The sequence below is a fragment of the Lissotriton vulgaris genome, chromosome 4_1 (genome assembly GCF_964263255.1).
Source record: "Lissotriton vulgaris chromosome 4_1, aLisVul1.2, whole genome shotgun sequence".
NCBI lineage: Eukaryota > Metazoa > Chordata > Amphibia > Caudata > Salamandridae > Lissotriton > Lissotriton vulgaris.
In genome coordinates this window covers 126,499,315-126,519,451 of record NC_141691.1, presented here as the reverse complement: position 1 = coordinate 126,519,451, position 20,137 = coordinate 126,499,315, and the positions used below count along the sequence as shown (strand labels likewise).

The following is a 20,137-nucleotide window of genomic DNA, read 5'->3' as shown; positions in this document are numbered from 1 at the left end:
TTCCGTAGCGGAAGATCACATAGATGAGTAGCGGTAAAAATTTTAGGTGACGAGTGGAGCAATCATCAACAAATGTAGGTGATGAGTTGAACAATCTTAGCAAAATTTAGTTCAGTTCTAAAGATGGCGTCAAGCAGAATCAAAAACCAGGAGTCGGGTACAAACTCAATTAGTTAGACACCAAAATGCCGAAAATCTGGCGAGTGCGAGTGCAGAGAAGCCGCGTACTCCCGAGTCACCGTGTTCCTGTATGGAGGAACACGGTGACCCGGGAGTACGTGGCTTCTCTGCTCTCGCACTCGCCAGATTGTTTAACTTGTCTCCTACATTTGTTGATGATTGCTCCACTCGTCACCTACAATTTTTACCGCTACTCATCTATGTGATCTTCCGCTACGGAATACAGGGTGTGGAAGTCACTTCCCTGTTAATTTTCTGCCAAGGTTACGGGCCCGGCTGGGTCGGAAGTATCACCAGCTGAGCGACCTCCTGGTTCTGATACAGACATATATAGCCCTGAGGATTTGCATAGGCGATGAAACACGTGTCGGCTGGCTGTCTAACACAATAAAGGATTCCATCGGACTACTCTCCCACTGGAGATCCCTACAATTTTCTGTCGCTTTGTTTCTATGTACATTGTTTCATGATTGTTACATAACGTTATATTGATTTTTGTGAGTGCATTGGGTTCTCCCGCAATGTTTTATTATTTATAACTCCTCATATATGTACCATGACAATATATATATCTTCAAGGTGCGGAGATGTGGAGTTAAGAATAGTAAATCAATACTTACCTATTTGCACTTATATTCTCGATCTTTTGGTCCTCGGTATTTGTATCCTGAGTTAGAATGGGTGTAAGGGGATGTAAGATAGTTTGAGTGAGAATGAATGAGTGAGTATGAGTTAGACGATCAGTGTGAGTGAGTAAATGTGAGTATGATCGAGAATGTGATGTGATACTTGTAAGCTAGTCTTTGGCTTAGGCCTACTGGAGGTAATTATTGTCTTTTAGTGACACCCAGGACAATTTACTGGAATTAGCATACTTCCAGAGGTTCTTAGAACGGCTGACACCTGCAACAAAATACTCACACTGGAGGTAATTCTTGGCATAAGGGGCACCAATGGTAAAATATTGGTACTAGCACATGAGAGGTAATTTGTGGCATATAGGGTACTGCTGGAAAAATACTGACATACCTGAAGAAATTCTTGACATGTAGACACCAGTGGTAAACTGTTGGTACTTGCACAATGGAGGCAATTCTTGGCATAAAGGTGGACAGCCTGGCATAAAGGAAGGTGGCAACCATGACAAACTGCTGTCGCTGGCATACTCAGGTATTTCAAACATAAGAGTCACCTATGGTATATGGATGGTATAAACTGCAAAATAGTGGCACTGGGATATTTTATGTAAATTATAATGTAAAAGGGACACTCATGGAATATGGGTAATGCATTACTTCACCGTATTCTTTTAAGTTTTTCCTCGGGGGAAGAAATCTCCTAAAAAGGAGGTCTGACTTACTCGCTCAGGGTGAAGGGTCATATGATGTCACCTCCTGTAATGCCATTAAGGTGAAAAGGTATGTGAAGTCGCTTCAGTTGCCCCAGGCGTTTTGGTGAATCAATGCCCATGAAATACATAGCTCTCTATGTTCACTTATCTCTTCAATAATTTGTCCCTCGATCTTCTGGTCACGACATTAAGAGGAATAAGAATAGATGTAGGACTGGCTGAAGGGTTAGGGTTAGATTTGCGGTCTGTGACAGGGTATGGTTACCTTGTAGGTTATGGCTAGGAGGACTGGGGTTAGGATAAGGTTAAAGAAAAGTTTATTGGTAAGGTTTTAGTCAGGGCGGCTCCTCTGTAATGGCTGAGGAGCAGCCCCCCACTGGTCAAAGTCAGTCACAGAAAAATAAAATGAAAATAAAACAATATAATTTTATTTTTTTGCGACTGGCTGAGCCTATGCCAGTGTAGGGTAGGGCCGGGCCATGGCAGGGGGAGGAGTGATGGACACTGTAAAGTGCGCATGTCAGTTTGGCTGGCCGTCTTAGGCCGGCCAAACTGACATGCACACTTCTATTTCTCCAACCCAGCTGTCCTGCACAGCCAGGTTGGAGAAACAGCACAGACTCCCATGCACTGTCTGAGCGGCAGGCCAGGCCATTCAGACCAATCCTGGTGCTGCTTTTATGCTAGGTGTAGCATGAGAAGAGCGTCTTGATAGGGCAGGGAGCCTGTGCTTTCACAGTAAACGCCGAAAGCAGAGAACCACAGAGGCGTCTGTCGGCGACAGGTACTTTTTAAATTATTATTAATATTTCCTCCTCCCCCTATTTTACTTTTGCAGGGGCTGTCACTGGTTTTAGTTCTACGATTAGGATCCTGCTTATGGTTATGATTTAGGCTAAGGTTATGGTGGTTAGTGTGGGGTTCGATTTGTATCTGGTTAGAGTTAAAGTTAGGGCCTAGCTTGTTGTCAGGGATTTTCTGTACCCTAATATTCTTCATATTAGTTCCCTTATCATTTTAAAAGCAATGTAAACTGCATTTTTTTGCATGATGGGTTCTTCAGAATCCCTTCTTATTAAATATTTGCTCAGATTTTTCATTATTATTTAGCACCTATATGTATATTAAAATAGACACCCTAAGAATGATGATGCGACTTAATATACAAACATAAATATTAATTATAATAAATAAAAACTATGAAAACAAATAGGATAGTTCGACAAATCACAGGTTCCATCTTCTGTCTGTAATTAGCATTCCCAAATGGCTTTATGGAGTTGGCCAACATATACTCGTGCTTCGACTCCAGTCTCCTAGGCGCTTCCTACTGCGGCTTTAGATGTGGTGAGTCTGTGGCTTATCAGAGGCTGTTAGGTCTGGTGTTTGAGGTAAGCAATCATCATGAGGGGGATCTCCAGCTGGTCAATAAGATGGATTCTGTTGACCTGTTTCAGAATCTTCCTGATCACCATCCTGGACTGGGACATCAATGATTTAGGATGAGCTGTGCAAAAAAGAGAAAACCAGTAAGAATGAATCCAAAGTGAACTCTGGCCATTACAGTGTTCATGCACCACATGACGTGACTTGGATTTCTGTGATCCAGGGACAACTATGATTTGTTTATATATGTTTATTAAATTTAACTTTAACACTGGTGCAGTCAACATTTTAAACATATCCATGGATGGATAAATGGGAAGATAAATGGAAAAGCAGACAGATGGACAGGCAAACAAATAAGCAGGCAGATAGATAGATAGATAGATAGATAGATAGATAGATAGATAGATAGATAGATAGATAGATAGATAGAGGGGTGGAGGGAGGGAGGGAGGGAGGGGTGGATGGATGGATGAATGGATGGATGGATAACAAGATAGATTCTATTTCAAGGCTGCTGGAAGATTGTAAACAATATATTACAGCTGGAAGTGTGACAGTTTAACCAAATTCCCACTGTTGTAAAGAAAAAGGAGGGAAAAGATTTCTTATGGAAGTGCTACACCCGGAGGAGAACATGATGCAATTTCCTTTAAACTATCCCTATGTCTGAAAAGTTTCAGCGCTCCGTCCATCACATGGGTGTTTGCTTTGTTCGCCCTAAGTTGGGAGGGTATGCCCAGACGTCCTTTGCTCACTTTGCCACTGGATTCAAGCTAGCCTGACTGATGAGGGCTGTTAGCCCGATACCGGTCCCAGGATGCTTGCTTCCGGTCCAGGGAAGACATGGCTTGGCAGTTTGGGCTGAAATGTTCCCATGAGGCACAGGGTCAAGACTGATTTGCATATATCTGTGTCTGAACTGGGGTGGCGAAGTGAGCTAAAGAACAATGATGGATTCAACTCTATCTGTGACTGGGGGTGAGTGTCTGAAATGTTTCAGCGCTCCGTCCATCATCTCCTTGTGTTTGCTTTGTTTGTCCTAAGTTGGCAGGGTATGCCCAGATGTGGGTCCCTTGCTCACTTTGCCACTGGATTATAGTTAGCCTGACTGATGATGGCTGTTAGCCCGAAACCGGGCCTAGATGCTTGGGTCCGGTCCAGGAAAGAAATGGCTTGGCAGTTCGGGCTGGACTGTTCCCATGAGGCACAGTGTCAAGAATGATTTGCATACAGCTGTGTCTGAACTGGGGTGGCACAGTGAGCTAAAGAACAATGATGGATTTAACCCAGATCTGTGACTGGGGGTGAGTGTCTGAAAAGTTTCAGCGATCCGTCCATCATATCCTTGTGTTTGTTTTGTTCAACCTAAATTGGGACGGTATGCCCAGACTTGGGTCCCTTGCTCACTTTGCCCCTGGATTCAAGCTAGCCTCGCTGATGAGGGCTGTTAGCTTGAAACTGGTCCTACGATGCTTGTTTCCAGTCTAGGGAAGACATGGGTTTGCAGTTTGGGCTGGACTGTTCCCATGAGGCACAGGGTCAAGACTAATTTGCAAATAGCTGTGTCTGAACTGTGGTGGCAAAGTGAGCTAAAGAACGATGATGGATTCAACCCAGATCTGTGACTGGGGGTGAGTGTCTGAAAAGTTTCAGCACTCCGTCCATCATATCCTTGTGTTTGCTTTGTTTGCCCTAAGTTGGCAGGGTATGCACAGACGTGGGTGCCTTGCTCACTTTGAAACTGGATTCAAGCTAGCCTGGCTGATGAGGGCTGGTAGCCCGAAACCGGTCCCAGAATGCTTGTATCCGGTCCAGGGAAGACATAGCTTGATAGTTCGGGCTGGACTGTTCCTATGAGGCACAGGGTCAAGACTGATTTGCATATAGCTGTGTCTGAACCGGGGTAGCAAAGTGAGCTAAAGAACGATGATGGATTCAACTTAGATCTGTGACTGGGGGTGAATGTCTGAAAAGTTTCAGCACTCCGTCCATCATCTCCTTGTGTTTGCACTAAGATGGATGGCATCCTTCCTCACTGGATGCACCCAGAGAGTCTGCTTCCCTCCTTTCATCTCACAACCCAAGCACACCATCTTCAGCGTACCCCATGGATCATTCCTAAGTCCAACCCTGTCCAACATCTATATGACACCACAATGAGGCATTGTCAGTTCATATCAATATCATCTCCTATGCCGACAATACCCAGCTCGTCCTCTCACTAGCAGTGGACCCCACCTCGACAAAGACCAACTTCCACAACTGTATGAAGAATGTCTGCATTAAGGACAACTGCCTGAAGCTCAACACAGACAAAACTGAAGTTCTGATCTTTGGAAGACACACCACCCTCTATTATGACTACTGGTGGTCACCAGAGCTTGGACCCATCCCCACACCCGCAACCTCAGCATCATCCTGGACAGCGAACTCTCCATGAAACGTCATGTCAATGCTGTCTCTTCAGCCTGCTTCCATACACTATGTATGCTCTGCAAAATCTTCAAGTGGCTTGCCATTAGCACCAGGAAAGCAGTGATGCATGCCCTCATCACCAGCCCACTAGACTACGGCAATGAACTCTATGCATCTACCACCACCAAACTCATGTAAAGACTCCAGACAATCCAGAACGTATTGAAAGACTGACTCTCAACCTGCCAAAGAGGACCTGTATCACCTCCACTGGCTCCCCATCCAGAAGAGATGTCATTTCAAGCTTCTGACCCATTCCTACAAAACCCGCTACACAAAGGACCCACCTACTTGAATCACCGCCTGCTTTTCCACCGACCTGCTAGGAATCTCCACTCCACACACCTCGCACAGATACCACGTATCTGCAGCGGCTGCTCCGGAGGATGCTCCTTCTCCCTCCACACCACGAAAGACTGGAACACCCTCCCCAATCACCTTCACACCGCCCCCTCGCTGACCCACATCAGGAAAGAACTCAAGACCTGGCTCTTCGATTGATACCTGCAGAACCGTGCCTTGATTCTCTCTCTGTTGATGAGCCATGCTATTCAAGTACCTGATTGATTATTTTAATTTATTCCATTTTACACAAATTGATTTGCATTTTTATATCATTTGAAGTTTGTGTAATGGGTTCCTAAGTCATCAAATTGGAATAATGTAAAATTTACCTCTTTCTTTCACAAGCATTTCCAGCGCTTCATGGTTAGGAAACGTTTTGTCAACAAGAATGTTAGGCAAGTATACGTCTGCGCCAAAATCTATCAGAAGCTTGATGAAGGAAGTATGACAACCATGTTTGAGACACATTTCAAGAACCGTCTTTGGATGCTTTGTGCGCGCCAGGATGATTTTGTCTGTGGTGTTGTAGTTTGGGTCAGCGCCATAGAGTAGAAGCAACCTGAAGCACTCCAGATGCCCGTAAACAGCAGCCAAGTACAATGGCCCAGTAGTCCCAGCATTATTAGAAGCCCAGCCTGGTAGCTTTGACTTCACATTTGTTTCAGCCCCATGGTGTAAGAGTTCCCTTAAAATGTTCACATCGCCTTCACGAGCAGCTGTTAGCACAGGTGAGCAACTGTTGTGGATGGACCCACATGGGTTGGCTCCAGCCTTTAAAAGGACTTTCACGCAATCTAGATGTCCGGCGCTAACAGCTGTGAAAAGAGGAGTTTGTGCCTTTACGTCTAGGCTGTCCACTTCCGCTCCATGGGACAACAGAACTTCTAAGCACCTGAGGTGGCCCAGCGTGGCCGCCAGGCGTAGAGGGCTCACAGGGACACCCCAGCCACTTCTGCTGTTGATGAAGGCCTTGTATCGCTCTTGGGACAGGAGTTCCTGCAGGATGATATGGTCATTGTTGGACACGGCTTGGTTGAGTTCCTTTTTCTCTCCGTTGTCTTCTACGTCTTCGTGGGACTGCAGCATGGAGAAGATCTTTGTGATGTCCATCAGACTCATCTTGATTTTCCTCGCTAAAACCATCTTTCAGTGGAGAACTTTGGAGTGTGTGGAGCCTAAGAGACAAAGAAACACAGTATTTATTGATCCAGTTATAGGGCAGGCTGTAAACTAGTATCATTTGGGTTCACTTTGGCATCACAGACTAATTGTTAGAGTTATTAGATGTATCCTAGTAAACAATTGAATTTATTTTAAAGGAAGTAAAAATATGACACTGGTATGACACTGGTGTAACTGTTAAAGACAGTCCATTAATATTGCATTAATCGTCCACCTAGTTTCAACACCTGTAGATCCTAAAGAGGCAAAATAATGAGTGGATATATTTCTTTATATGTCACTGAGTTGTAGACTGACCCTATTTGAAAGAGCACCCAACTTCTGAAACTAAGGGCTCAGTAGCAAAGGATGACACATTTTTGTCACATGAAGAAGCTGAGATTAGAATTCAATGCTCCTTATTCCATGGCAGACAAAGTAAGGCATAGACCGCATCTCACGCTTTCTTTCGTGTTGTTTCATCAATGGAAAGATAACAATTCTGAAGACTGAAAGCTGAGATGTGTTTAATGAGATACTTTTTGACTCTGGTTCTTTTCTTCTTGTACATTGACTTACAAAGCTCTTGAGACAAAAGGAAAGAAAAGGGTATGCTCAAGAAAATAAGGCATTGTGAAATAGTTAAGATGCTAAAAATAATTATTTAAATCATTTAAATAGAAATATGTTTGTCACACCACTTGAGAATTAATTTTAAAATAACGCATTAAAGGTCCTCGCTTCAAAAATTGCTAGTATAGCCCTATGCTGGCACAGGATCTGCAGCTGCATATTGATTACTTAAGTATTTAGTAGATTATGCATATAAAAATTTGACATATCCATAATGCACTGACATTCTTTGTCTTAAAAGGTATTTGCTAACTATTGGTTCATGAATTCATTTTTTTTTTTTTTAATTTTTGGTAAACCTTCATTAGTACATAAGGCAGTTACAATCACGGGCAGCAAATCAATAAAAACCATAAGTACGCAACAGTCCGCTTCCCAAATGCCCTACTGCAGCACAGGATAATGTCCGTACCATATAGGTACCAAGATTAAAGAGGTTTCTTTTAAGATTTAGGAAAAAACAGGATCAGACGTCGTACAATCGAATAATACCATAGCAAGGGTTTTCAGTGATCAGGATATTTGCAGTCGGGACTAATGTAGGCAGGGCGTTAACTCTAGCGCATATTAAACAGGATAGGCAATAAACAGTACAGTTCGCACGCCAATGCAGTACATGCCCGCTGCAGCTTAAAACTTTTTTAGAGAAACATCCACCCTCGTAATTCGAACCATAAGAACGTACGGCGAGCAACCTGTCGCTTGGTTCCCAAAAAGGAAGGGAAAGAAAGAAGAGTAAAGGGAAGCCAAGAGAAACAAGCGAGAAAAAAGGGGCCCTAGAAACAGAAAAAGAAAAAGAAAAACAGTAATACCCCTCCCCGAACCCCCCACCCTGCACCCCTGCCTACGGCTACGGCCTCCCCCTCAGCAGCGTGCCTGTCGCCCGTTATATGGAACCCGAAATTTAGAAGAGAGCGGAAAAGAGCTATCGCTCAATTAAGTTAAAGGAAAATCTAAAAGAAGGAAAAAAGAAAAAAGAAGGAAAGAGGACGGAGGAGGACACCAGGACAGACCCCCAGCCCAAACCTACCCCCACCTCCCCCACCACAGGGAATACCCACTCCATACAGAAACCGGAATGCAATACAATAAACGTATTTTGAGTGGGTTTGATCTTTGCCAGCCTGCCGTTAGCGCCACAGTGACATAGGTGAAAAGTCCCGCGCTGGCCCCATACAGAAAGCAGCACTACGATACTCAACCCAGGCCCGCCCGGTCCAAAGTACGGTTGCGGCCCAGACCCTCTGTTACAGGTGTAGGTGAGTCAAAGTACCAGACTGGGAAGAGGATGCCATCCTGAGGTACGGCAATATACAGTGATGCCGTTCGAAGGACGTAGTCATCCACATGTCTAAGGGCCATCAGGGAGCGCGAGCGGTGGCGCTCACTCTCCAACACCAGTCCAAAACAAAGTAAAAAAGACATGTCGTAGCGCCGCCGCTGCCCGCCGCCGCCGAGCAGTCGATCATTGGAACAGGGTAATGCTCCCGAAAACTACACCATCATAAGATCTTCAGCCTCCGCTGTAATTGACGGATTGCACACAGCATTACTGTCCCCCTGTCGAGCGTGGGCACACAAGTTGTCTCCATCTAGCCCCGAAACCACCAAGTCCCGGGGGCCCTCATGAGCCGACTGCCAATAATCCCCATGCCCAACAGCCTCTAGTGATCCGTCCATCGGGGCGGAAGGCGCTCCACCCGGACGACCCTCTTGCACAACAGCATCCAGGGCCCTCACCACGGTCTCCATCTGGTGTTGCAGTGCGAAATGCAAGTCCGCAATGGCCGCCATGACATCCCCCAGCCGCAGCTCCATTTTCTCTCCCCCAGTAGCGGCAGTCTCAATATCTAGCGGGGCTCCATCACACCAGCCGATCCACGCCAGGTGTCCGACCGCATCATTTTCGTGGCCCCTGCAGAGCAGTGCAGGATCGTTCTCGAGATCCTCTCAGGCGCAATTGCATGCAAGGCGTTCCAACACGGAGCGCACCTCACTAGGTGAAGAGTGTCCCGAGGCCGCTCATCAAGTAGCAGGCAAATAATCTCAGCGGGGATTTTGGGAGACACTCACCTCCATCGGGATCGATACGGTTTGCACGAGGCACACAGTCACAGAGTCACCAGCTGGGGGGGGGGGGTTGTTACTTCAAGCATCTGCATAAAGGCAGCAGATCAAATTTCACCATTGCTGTGGTGCCGTGCGAGAATTGCCGTCAAAAATCGGGAAAATCAAAGTCTCCATCTCCCCAGACCGGCACTTCCGCCGCACACCCTGCCGTTGTTGTTGAGTTCGGGGCCGGGCATTTCAGTACCCTAGACCCCGGTTTCAGGCAGGGGCGGGCCGCAAACTTCGAGACGACACATCTCCGGCTAGGAAGCCGTCAGAGCACTCGGGCGCGCATGGATCTGCGCTGCTTCATCTCGGCCGTGCGGGAGCATAGTAAGGGCGCTGGTTAGGAAGCTGGATGTGGTGGTGGGAGACCACGGCCGACGGAGCCGGGAGCCCGAGCGGCCATCTTGGTCTGTGACCTGGCTCCTCTCCACCTCATGAATTCTTTTTATTCAGGAAAAATATTCTTCATTTTGGAGAAATGCAGTTTGATACGAATTAAGGAGCCCTGGTGTATTCCATTATCCGTCCCATCCATGCCGCACTCAAAATACCTCTAAACATGTTTTTTTGAGTGTCCTTAATTAAATAGTTATTGGTTTAAATACAAACACAAAATACAAAAACGGCAAAAAAAAATTCAAGTAAGAGTGAGAAAATGTTCAGTTGTTGGCTTTTCACTTTTAGATATGTCTCTTTTTGAAAACCCTTTTACAAAGTTTGCTACACCACTAATATCTAGATTTCAAATATCAGCTCATTTGGGTAGTATTCTTAAGTAGCATATATTGTAAATATATAAAATTACTGTTTCATGACTTTTTGAAAAAGCCAACTGACCAAAAGGTGGTATACCACACTATCTTAGTTTTAATATCAACCTGTACAAGCATTGACTACACAGTATTTACTATCACTTTATCATCAAGGCAAGCATATATGGGGATGGGGAAGTATCGATTTGGGCCAGATGTACAAAAAAGTCAGTTTGCGATTTCCAATTTGCAGATATTTTAGATTCGGAATAAGGAAATCGCAAACATCTATGTACAAGAGTGCTGGTACTCTCCCATTAAATGTAATGTAGCACAGACGTGCACGTACCCTTCGTTTCATATGAATGAGTGCAGGTACTCAGCACCGGACAGGTATGTCACCAACCAAATAAATGAAAATCTATTGCACTAAAATACAAATCTAACATTTAAATGGACGTCAGTATGTTTATGGGTAATATTCAGCAGCATGCTCATCACTCATCCACAAGTTCAAAGTTATTTAAATCTACCTGATATATTGTACAGTAGACTGTCCCACGTAATTTGGATCATTACATTTTTCATCCATGGCATATGTTATCTCACAATGCTCAGAAACGTCTAAAAATAAGATGGGGTATCTTTTTATGTACATTCTAATCTGACAGCTACATTTGCAGCTTATATTACAGCATGTTTTATACATTTTATTTTTGGTCTGATTGATATGGTTTGTTAATAACTCGCTTTATTTGAGTAGAAAACTATGATAATTTAGCAAAAGAGGCATACAATTTGCCTGAACTTGAAGAATGCAAGGGCAAATAAAACCTTGGTACCCATTTTGTGGCTATACATATACAATCTCCTCTTGTTTCCTCGCCCTGATGTACAGCCCACTAGCTAAGTTTACGTTGTTTAAATATGAATACATCTACTCGAATCCATGTCTCTGCCTGATGGTATATTCAAAATATAGTGTGATCAGCAAGTAAAGAAGAAATAACCAGTTGTCCTCTTCTCCCAAAGAAGCAAGGTTCTGTAGATATATGAGCTGGGTTTAATTGGATGTATGTTAACTGTTAAAAGTCAGTGGCTGTGCTGCTGACAGTGCAAGAACAAATGCATCATCAGTGCACAGGGTACATACCATTTTGAACTAAGAGCAGTGACGTAAGCAGTGCCAGTGCTCATGTATACTAGGTCATTGTGTAAGAACGTGCCCAGGAGGATTACCAGAATGCTTCCATCTCCAAGAATTCGAGAAAAAAAACCTGAGTTAGTGCAAGGTTAAAATCTGGTAGAGACATTTATTTATTCATCCACATATTACTGTTTGTATTCTCAATTCCTTCATTTATGCATGTATTTACATAACCTATATGCCGTGATTTAAAGGTGGTGGTGTCAATGTGCAGTGTAGAATAAGAATGACCATTCAATATATGGTATAAAAGAATAACACTGAATGAGACCAAGGACAAAATCAAAGACACTCTTGAAGAGAAGACATTCCAATAATTTCCTGAATCTCAAAGCATAGTTATAATTACCTGTATTTTTACCAATGTGCCTGAACACATGTAATTAAAGGTAAATGTCTTTCAGTCCTGGAAAAATAACACAGTCAAAGCGATTGTACCTTTTTTGTTTTTTTCTCTTTAGCCATTTATATGTTTTCTGTGTTGTTTTTAAAATCAAAAGCAAAAATGATCCATATATTTCATCTGAAAACAACTCCATCAAGACTAATATTTTGCCGGATAGCTGCAGTCAAGATTACTCAAAATAGTGTTTTCTGTAGTAAGCTATGATTCCTGGAAAGAATTGTACAAATACACATAGCTATCCCTCCTGGACTTAGTTTGTGGGATTCCTTGATTAGATGTCTATAACCCCAGTGGTCCACCTAAGTGTTAATGAAACTAGAAGTAATGTGTTGTCCCTGAGTTGCTGAAATAGCTGTATCTTGGTGACTGAAAGTTAAGAAGGGTACAGATTGGCAGTCCAGGCCATTTGCGGGAAGGCCCATCTCTCAACTCAGTATGTTTGGCATGCCTGAGCTCCATGCTGATATGGCCAGGAAGAGCAGAGTCCTATACAGTCACTTCTTCAAGGCAGTCTATACAATGTATGAAATGATGTATAAAATCTTTCATTGGCACAATTTATTTCAAAATTATTTTTCCATGTTGCATGTATGTAATGCCCCTTTACAGAAGAAACAGTCATTACAAATGTTGGAGGTTATTGAAAAACCTATTTTGAATGTAAAAAATAATTAAAAATAGGTTAATAACAAGTTCATAATTAAATATTAAATATGTACTATTTGCACATCTTTGTTAAGATTAATTTATATGTATTTATATTTTTAACATTTGAAAAAATTACATTTCATTTAATTTTACATTATTTCCCACGGGGATGGGGGTCCCAAACATTATTTTCTATGGGAGGGTGTTGCAATACTAATGGTTGGCCATGTGTAGTGTAGTGCTGGTCTTACTGCAAAAGTGTAAGTTACTACAAAAGTGCAGTTTGTGAATACCAAAATGTATAAAACGTATTCAAAAGTTGAGTTAGTGAATCAGGCCCTGTCTTTTGATAGCAAATACTGCATAACATCACGTGACTAATGTGTGTGGAATGAGGTGGTTCAGAGAACAGTTTGTGCATTGTAGTTAATGGAATCGATTTACAGTAATATGTATGACATTTTAAATCATCAGTGTGGAGTTCCAAGTCCGTATAAAACCTCCAACCTTTTCCTCCATATTGTCACAGAAGTCTTTGGTGGCATTACTGGCGACTGCAGTTACTACACGGGTGCATGCACCTGCCTTTAATTTCTTTCTCACAACATCCCAGTTAAAGGTACAGGGCATGACTTGCTGTTTGCTGAGCGGCTTGGGACTGTATATAGTGGAGGAAATTGAACTAGGTTTGACTGGTGTTTTTGGGCATGTCTGCTGTGACTATAGAACAATACGTCATCATTGTGGTGGCTTAAAAAGGCACAGTGTGATAAATGCTTATTTCTCAGTGTATGATAAAAGTTTCTCTAAATCAAAGCGGCCAGACAGTGAGTTCATGACCAATAATTACCAGGCCTTTGCTACTCAACTAAGAGAATGCATGAGCCCCTCACTGCCCACTCCATTGTATAACATTTACATTAGGTCTATACTGCAAAGGATTATGGATTATAGCTTGCGATGGTGTTAGTCATAGACTTAGTGGACAAAGAAGAAACTAACCCGAATTCCCATCGTGGTGACCAAAGTCTAAAACTTAACAAGGTCCTTTTGAATTAAGATCAATATGTACCAATAGGGGTTAATGCTTAAACTCAGTACTAGGCCTAGACTACCAAACCAAGAGTGTAAACCAGGTTTGGCCACCTGGCTTGCACCCATTCCCTCATGGGCGGCCAAAATCCAACTGCACACTCCCTCTGCCGTGTGCAGCAGGAGATTTGTTGCAAGAACTGGCCAGCGGCTAATTCCTGTGCTCAACCTCGCAGTAGGCATCAAACCCCTGCATCACTCAGCCTTCCGCACCCATAGCACAAAAAAATATTTTCTTTAGTTTTAGTTCCAGGGCGTGAGGGTGTCCCATGCCCTGCCTCCTTAAACTACCTTTAAAAAAAAATTATGACATGCGGACGAAGACCCCGAGTCCTGTAATGGTGGCTGCGGAATTTTCCTGTGGATTGTGGCCAATCAGCTCTCTCGGTATTGCGATACCGATAGGGACAACTGGAGAAAAAGTTCCTCCAGCCAATCAGAGTGCCCTATTTTTTTTATTATTACGGTATCATGGGGCTCATGCAGGAGACCAACTGTCCAAATATGCTTACGTTTTTTGCCTCTCTACGACAACCTGGAGCAATCGCTACTATGTATAAATAATGTGCCTATAAAGCAAAGATTAAAGTGGAGTTATGCATAGCTCTTGTAATGATAAAAAACACTGACATTTACCAGTTATATGTAACTGACATAAGTATCACTTTTTTAGTGAATTTCTATTTTTTTGTAGTATAAGTTAAAATCTAAAACGTTTCCAAAGTATAACTTACATATAGGCCCCTGTGTCCAATCCTTCAGTTGGCCACCACAGCCTACAGGCCCCCATTCCCCATTTATTTTTTAAAATGTTTTTTAAACATTCTGGTCCCTCACGACTCCTGCTGGAGTACATGGGGGCCACACGGGAACGATGTGGAACGTAACAATGTAAAATTGTGTTTTTATGTGCTGGGCTGGCCCTGGGCGGTCCTTCTAGGAGCACCAAGCGCTAGGGATTAAGGGTAGCTCTACCTTGTCCATTATCAGCCTGATTCATGAAGCCGAAATGGGCTCGCAAAGGGCCAGATTCTGAGAATCTGGCCCTTTGCGAGCTCTATTTTTGCATTTGGGATTCATCATCCCAAATGCAAAAATCAGTAATAGCGATTTCGCTATTTTGCGATGAATTACATTTAAGGAATCTCTATTTGAGATTCCTTAAATGCAATTCATCATCCATTTTAAAATTGCGAAATCGCAATTTCGGCCCGCTATTTACCGCGAGGTCAAACCTCGTGGTAAATAGCGAAAACTTAGAAAAATGCTTTTAAAAGCATTTTTCTAAGTTGCATACACACATGTCCTTTGGACATGTGTATGCGCAACACCTGTTCGTATTTACTTTTAAGGGGTGCTACAAGGTGTCCTTTGGACAACCCTGGCTCCCTTTAAATCGCAATCTTATTTGCGATTAGCAAATTGCTAATCGCAAATAAGGAATACTGCCCATTCATTCCTATGGGCCTTTTGGCCCATAGGAATGAATGGGGAGTTATTCCTTATTTGCGATTAGCAATTTGCTAATCGCAAATAAGGAATATGTAGGAATCGCTTTTGTTTTTGCGATTCCTAAATGAATGCCGTTTTGCGAGTCTGTAATAGCGATTCCTTATGATTCGCTATTTCAAACTCGCAAAACGGCACTTTGATGAATCAGGCTGTATATTCGTTCTGAAATTTTTTTTAGAACTTGATGGCAGGCATAACATTTCTCTTCATGTTCCAGCGAGCCTATCAGCTCTTTTGGTCCTGCCGAACCACTTTGGGAGCAGCCAATCAAAATGCTTTATTTTCCTGCAGGACTCCTGTGGGAGTCCCGCCGCACCATCAGCCTTATTCATGAAGGCTAAATCGGCTCGCAAAGGGCCGGATTCTGAGAATCCGGCCCTTTGCGAGTGCGATTTCTGCATTTGGGATTCAGCATCCCAAATGCAAAAATCGCTAATTGCGATGTCGCAAATGTGCGAGGAATTACATTTAAGGAATCTCTATTAGAGATTCCTTAAATGCAATTCAACATCCAATTTAAATTTGCGAATTCGCAATTTCTTGCCGCAATTTACCGCGAGGTCAGACCTCGCGGTAAATTGCGAAAACTCAGAAAAATGCATTTAAATGTATTTTTCTGAGTTGCCTGTTACACACACACATGTCCTTTGGACATGTGTGTGTGCAACACCTGTGTGAAATTTCATTTGAGGGGTGCTACAGGGTGTCCTGTGGACACCCCTGGCACCCTTCAAATCGCAATCTTATTTGCGATTAGCTAATTGCTAATCGCAAATAAGGAATACTCCCCATTCATTCCTATGGGCCTTTTGGCCCATAGGAATGAATGGCGAGTTATTCCTTATTTGCGATTAGCAATTTGCTAATCGCAAATAAGGAATCAGTAGGAATCGCATTTTATTATGCGATTCCTACATGATTACCGTTTTGCGAGTCCTTAATAGCGAATCGCTATGATTCGCTATTAGGGGCTCGCAAAACGGCCCCTTCATGAATAAGGCTGTATATCTTATTTTTTTACTTTGTTTCTCAATCTTTGTAAAGATCTAGCTTTTTGCCAAATTCTGTGTAGTTCTGTTCAGCTGCTTTTTCGGTAACATTGTCTAATTTTCCCTGTGAAAAAGCTTTTCGGACCCCTCTTTTTTTCTCAGCACACACTTGACAAATCACCTTCATTCTTTGTTCTTTCTGTCATTTACATTTTTTGCTTTTGTCGAACAGAGAATGCAGTGTGTGGAAATGGGTCATTTCACTTTAGCCATTGGCTCACTTGCACTGTGAGTGACAGCCTTTTGATCGATCACTTGTGTATATGCGTCTCAAAAGAAGTGCCCTTCAGTGCTGGGGCTGGGGGGGGGGGGGGGGGCAAAACTTTACTTAGCAAATGACTTTTCTTTCCATGTATCTTTTACCTTTATCCTTGTGCATCTAAACTATATATTCCGTTTACAGCCATTCAAAGCCAACAGCACCTTTTCTTTGAATCATTAATGTTCATAATTTCTTGTGATATGCATTAAAATTAAAAAGGATTTCATCAGCTGTTCCAAGCCTCATTCTATTTCATTATTCTGATATGAAATGGATATATTTTTCCATTTTCCTGAAATGAAATGGATATACTTTTTACATTTAACATTTTTATTGCATGCATTTTGCCACCGCATTGAGGCAAAAACATGTTTCTTTTGTCGGATTTTACTTGCAGAAAAAACAACACAATACCCATCACACTAGCTTCGCAAGGCCAGAACGACTGCCTTTGCAAATGTTTGCTATTTAAGGGACTTATATTCGTGTATTGATAAAACCTGTCCTAAATGGAACTATTCCTCTGTGTCCAGCACTTGCCGAGATATTATGCTTTCATTCATCCATCTTTGCATGTTTCCAGCGATCGGTTTATCCGCAGACTAGCCGGGTAGTAAGTAATCAATCGATTCACTGGCCATCATGCATGTAAGAGTTGTATGCAGCATGGCAGTGCTACTTCGGTGCTGTTTGAGGACGGTTTCAGAAGTGGTAAGTCCAGACAGTAAGGGTGGGCCTGCCCACAGGGGCAGGTATCCACAGCTCTCTACCTCGAAGCTGTAGAGGACGCAGCATCACAATGGTACCGTTGCCTAGGCAACCCCTCATCTCGCGGCTGAGATGTCTGGCCTCGAGCCTGAGACCTGTAGGGCTTTAAGATAAGATTAAGGTATCAGTGCGGCTCGTGTGTGCTCTGTGGGGCCTGGGGCGTCTGAAAAGGGTTCAGAGTACAGGAGGGAGCTCTTCAGAACACCCAGACTCACGTTGAGTGAAAAAGATGCATTTCCTGGGATTATTCAGTTTCAAGCATGTTGAATTGTCTTCAGGTTTGTACAGCAATTAGTGAGAAGGAGGAATGGCTGGGAGGGTGGGGGAGAATGGGCCCTGCGGGGTGGGTGGAGGCAGGAGAGACCAACCCTCTCCATGAGTGTGGGAGAAACAGTGGTGTAAAAAAAATAACTGCCAGCTCTCTCGTCAGGGGGCCCCTGCTGCCTGCACCACACCCCATCCCTGCTATGCTGCCAATGGCAGTAACAACAAAACTACTAACATTCAAACTCCTACAAGTACGCAATAGTCATTTTTAATGTATATTGAATTAATGATTACCTGTTGTTGTGGTCATCTCTAAATAAGCCAGACTGCGCCACCTTGTGGCAGACTGTCACAAGCACATGTTTGGACAATTAAGTGCAGGTGCGAGCAACAGAAACCACCGACTCAAATTAAGCACTGCAGTGGTCCTTCTTTCAGTTTTTATTTCAAGTAGTTGAAGTGCTCAGGCTGGGAGTAGCTTTAGGACACCATCAACGAGCTAACCTAAACGTCACCACAACCTCTCTCTGTATCTCCTGACCCACTAGGGCATCTTTCCGCCTCCCACCATGAGTTAGGCTAGAGAGATGTAAATAAAAACTGAATATTCTGGGAAGTCATTGGTTGCGCTGTCCCCTTCACAATTCCCTGCCTTGATTACTATTCTCTCTGCCTCATTTACTACTCCTGGAATTACTAATCATTGTACCTGATCCCCCTTGCTTCACTCACTATTGCTTCAGCCTCATTCACTCTGTCTCTTTCACTGCATGTCTCATTCACTTTTCCCTTCGCTACCATTTCACTAGTGACTCTACCTCTTTCACTGTTCTCTGCTCCATTCACTGTTCAGGCTGTCTTGTTCACTATTAACAATGCCTCTTCTCCTTCACTTTTTTAGGCCTCATTCACTATTCACTCAGCCTCATTTACTGATTTCTGTCTTATTTTTATACACCCTGTAACCATCGCGCCAGGATACTCCCAAATAACGGAGCGCGCTACAAAATAGTTTATACATACATACATACATACATACATTTAGAAGCCCCCTCCCCTTCCTCGTTCAATATTCAGTCTTCCTAAATGAATGGTCACTCATGTTTCATCACAGCTCCCCAGTCTCATTCACTGGTCACTACACCTCATTTCACGCACGGCTCCCTGTCTCATTCACTATTTGATCTGTCACTCACCGTGGAGCAGAGTAATTTAGTGCCCCATCCCTTTATATAAAACGTATATACTCATTGTGTGTTTAACACTATAAATCTGTGTGCATTTTATTAATCAGTTGTAGTAAGTGGCTATGTATTCCATGCGTATATTTAGCTGAATTATAATAAAAGTATACGCCATAAAAAGAAAATGCCTTCCTTAAAATGTATTTGAGATATTTACTTATGCTACCTGTATTTATTTTGAAACTATTCCCAATGTAATGCTGGCCTAATTTGTAACCAGGCCCGAGTTGCACACGGTGCAATTTCATAAAGGTTTGCTGTGTCTCGTGTTTTTTCTCTCCTCTGCAGGTGTCTTATCAACATGTTTGTTAAGTTAGAATAGACTCATTGTTTACTATGTTAGACTGGTAGGCAACTGAACCTTAATTGGAAGTTGGCTTTGGATATAGAGACTGAGACGGTGGGATAGATGCTCCTGTACAAGGCAGACCGGGCAAATGTTACATCCAAGGACGCCCAGATGTTATGTTATTTAAATGTCTAAAGCGCGATGGTTACCCGAAGGTGTCCTGGCACTGGCTACTACCATCTGAGCACAGAATATTAAGGAAATACTACATGTTAAAAAGGCAGGTTTTTAATCTCTTCCTAAATGCCACGAGATCAGTGGCAGTTCTTAGATCGAGGAGGGAGGTCATTCCAGGCCTTTGCTGCACAAGTGACAAAACTTCTCCCTCCCCACGTGGCTTTTTTTGATGGGGGTACCATCGCCAGCTTAGCTCCTAAGGAGCGAAGAGTTCTTTTAGGAGTTTACCTTTGAAACCGCTGCTTGAGATATTCTGGTCCTAATCCTTGGAGGGCCTTAAAAATGGTGCATAAGGATTTAAAACGCACCCATTTTCTGATTTGAAGCCAATGAAGTCTTTTGATTTCCTTAGAAACTGAAACAAATTTTGTTGTGCCAGTAAGCAGTCGTGCTGCCGCATTTTGCAGAAGTTGGAGTTTACTTAAATATTGTCCTTGAATGTTCAGGTGGAGGCCATTGCAATAGTCCAACCTTGATAAAATAAGAAAAACCTTATTCTTAAACCTTACTCTTTCCTGGTCCCTGTCCTGGCAGCAGAAATGCAACAATTTGCGTATCATCCAAGTATGACGTGAGATAAAAGCCGAAAGATCTAATCAAGGCAGCCAAGGACGATACATAGACATTACAAAGAGTGGGGCAAGAGATGAACCTTGTGGTACTCCACATGGTATGGAAAAAGGTTTAGAGCAACATTTTTCCAAGGGCACAATTTGCGTTGTGTCAGTTAGGAAGGCTTTTAGTAGCTTTCAGGC

The 20,137-nt window shown here is 43.1% G+C and overlaps 1 protein-coding gene across 1 annotated transcript in view; it reads right to left on the bottom strand.

Annotated features, from left to right (window-relative positions):
• Positions 1–706: 706 nt before the first annotated feature.
• The window catches only part of ASB12 (ankyrin repeat and SOCS box containing 12), a 31,025-nt gene continuing 11,594 nt past the window's right edge, over positions 707–20,137 (bottom strand). The window contains exons 2-3 of the mRNA XM_086918378.1: positions 6,070–6,915; positions 707–3,038 (exon numbers count right to left, since the gene is read on the bottom strand). Of these exons, the coding sequence (XP_086774504.1) occupies positions 2,905–3,038; positions 6,070–6,883 (948 nt within the window). The 5' untranslated portion in view covers positions 6,884–6,915 and the 3' untranslated portion in view covers positions 707–2,904. The remainder of the gene's footprint in view (positions 3,039–6,069; positions 6,916–20,137) is intronic.